Genomic DNA, 1723 nt, shown 5'->3' on the forward strand with positions numbered 1-1723 from the left:
AGGACTAACAGTTAATATATATTACATGCTTTTTGTTAATATCAAGAGAAGTTGCTGATTTGCACTAGTGATGCTCAAGTGAAGTACAGTTTTTAGCGAGCGTTTCGCAAGAAATTGATTGGCCTTTATTTATGTCAGAATAAGCTATGCATATTTTCAACATCATTACAATGATTAATTAGGCTATTTTTCCAATAGGAATTTTCATTTGCATAATGCATCTCTGAAATTTTCAGAATGTTCCATTCCCGTCCAGTTACTCGGTCTGTGGTCATGGAATCATGTGGTGAATCACTTCAACATCATCAATGGGTAAAATATAAGTTATTTCTCTAATAATGGAACTGATTTTCTGTGCATGCTATTTATATGTCTTTACTAATAAATGGTTTGTTTGAAATTAATGTAGTTTTTTTCTATTATTATTCTCTTTACTGTGAATATCATTCAGTTCTAAATGCTCTTGGTTGTTTCCTTCTTTGCTGTAAACGATTTTCTTTACGGTGTATATATGTTCTTTACGACAATAAATTCTTTTGATCATATATTTTATGCTTTGATACTTTTTTTATGAAATTTATTTTTAGATATATTCACATGTTTTCGACTCGTTTTCAAGAATTCAAAATTACAGTAAGTAATGAATTATTTATCTTTTCAATTATTTAAAGTAAATGTTATTTGTATTGAATTTGAGATGCTTTGATTGTATATGATAGCTTTCATATTATAGATTATCGATCATTATTTTTATTTGTTCAAATATTTTAGTTAACAATTTAAATTAATAAACTGGTCATGAAAAAATGCCGTTCTGTGTTCATTTCTTCATCAGAATGCTTGATCATGGCGATGGTCATGGCAGCACGTGATAAATTTTAATGAAGATCATCAGTGGTTAAAGAGTAAGTGATTTTGTCAATAACAACAGGTCTGCATGCCATTTACATGACTGACGAATTGAAAATAACGATTTGAATTTAATAATGGGTTTTTTGTTATCATTTTCATTATTAATATCATATCAACAGAATTTCGAAATGTTGCAAAAAATATTTTAATTGGATTTTAAATAAAAGAACGATGGAGAACATAAAAAGTGATTTGATCAACTGAAGAAATCCAAATGAAGAAGATCCACTGAAATATTTGATGCTGAACAGCCAGCCGTTTACAAGGTAAACGTTTTTCTTGCTTTTACTATATGCATATTCTGTTACTACAATTTAGGAGAACAGATTTTTATTGTGGTATGGAAAAAATTGTTACATTTAAAAATCTGACGTATGAAGCACTCACTGCTAAGGCTCCAGGATGGAGGTAAGGAATTTCAAGATGATTTTTGGCTAATTGAAATTTTAGTCAACCACGTAGTAGTAAATGTCACCCGCGTTTGTTCTGAAGATCATTAGGTTTCAAAAGAGCGGTATGGTGACGGCTGGCGGTAAACGATAAAAGGTAAGTATTTTTAGAACGTTTTTCAAAGTGAAGCATTCCATGGAACTTGGGTTCTTAAAGACGACTAGAAGCTGTTGCCATTATGAAAATTTTACGTACATTTTCCAACTGAATCATCAGCAGATGTCGATGAAAGTGTGCAGACAACTTGAGCATTGTGAGCAACTCAAGTGGTGTGAGAAACTTGGACGCGAGGATCGCAGGTAATTAAGTATGAGGATTGCTGGTAAGTATGAGGATTGCTGGTAAGTATGAAGATTGCAGG

At 31.5% G+C, this 1723-nt stretch overlaps 2 protein-coding genes across 2 annotated transcripts; both read left to right on the forward strand.

The window, feature by feature from the left end:
- Nucleotides 1-237: 237 nt before the first annotated feature.
- Nucleotides 238-706, forward strand: Tsp_13219 (conserved hypothetical protein). Its single transcript, XM_003368722.1, has 3 exons — nt 238-312; nt 588-633; nt 672-706. The coding sequence occupies exons 1-3, from the start codon at nt 238-240 to the stop codon at nt 704-706; spliced, it is 156 nt and encodes a 51-aa protein (XP_003368770.1).
- Nucleotides 707-806: 100 nt separating this feature from the next.
- Nucleotides 807-1661, forward strand: Tsp_13220 (hypothetical protein; the record flags this gene model as incomplete). The annotated part of the gene is made up of 4 exons (XM_003368723.1): nt 807-868; nt 1119-1178; nt 1231-1320; nt 1473-1661. Coding segments are annotated over exons 1-4 (401 nt in total), but the record flags the coding sequence as incomplete, so codon positions are not given.
- Between the last annotated feature and the right edge of the window lie 62 nt (nt 1662-1723).

This window comes from Trichinella spiralis (genome assembly GCF_000181795.1).
Source record: "Trichinella spiralis strain ISS 195 chromosome Unknown Scfld2028, whole genome shotgun sequence".
Classification (NCBI taxonomy): Eukaryota; Metazoa; Nematoda; class Enoplea; order Trichinellida; family Trichinellidae; genus Trichinella; species Trichinella spiralis.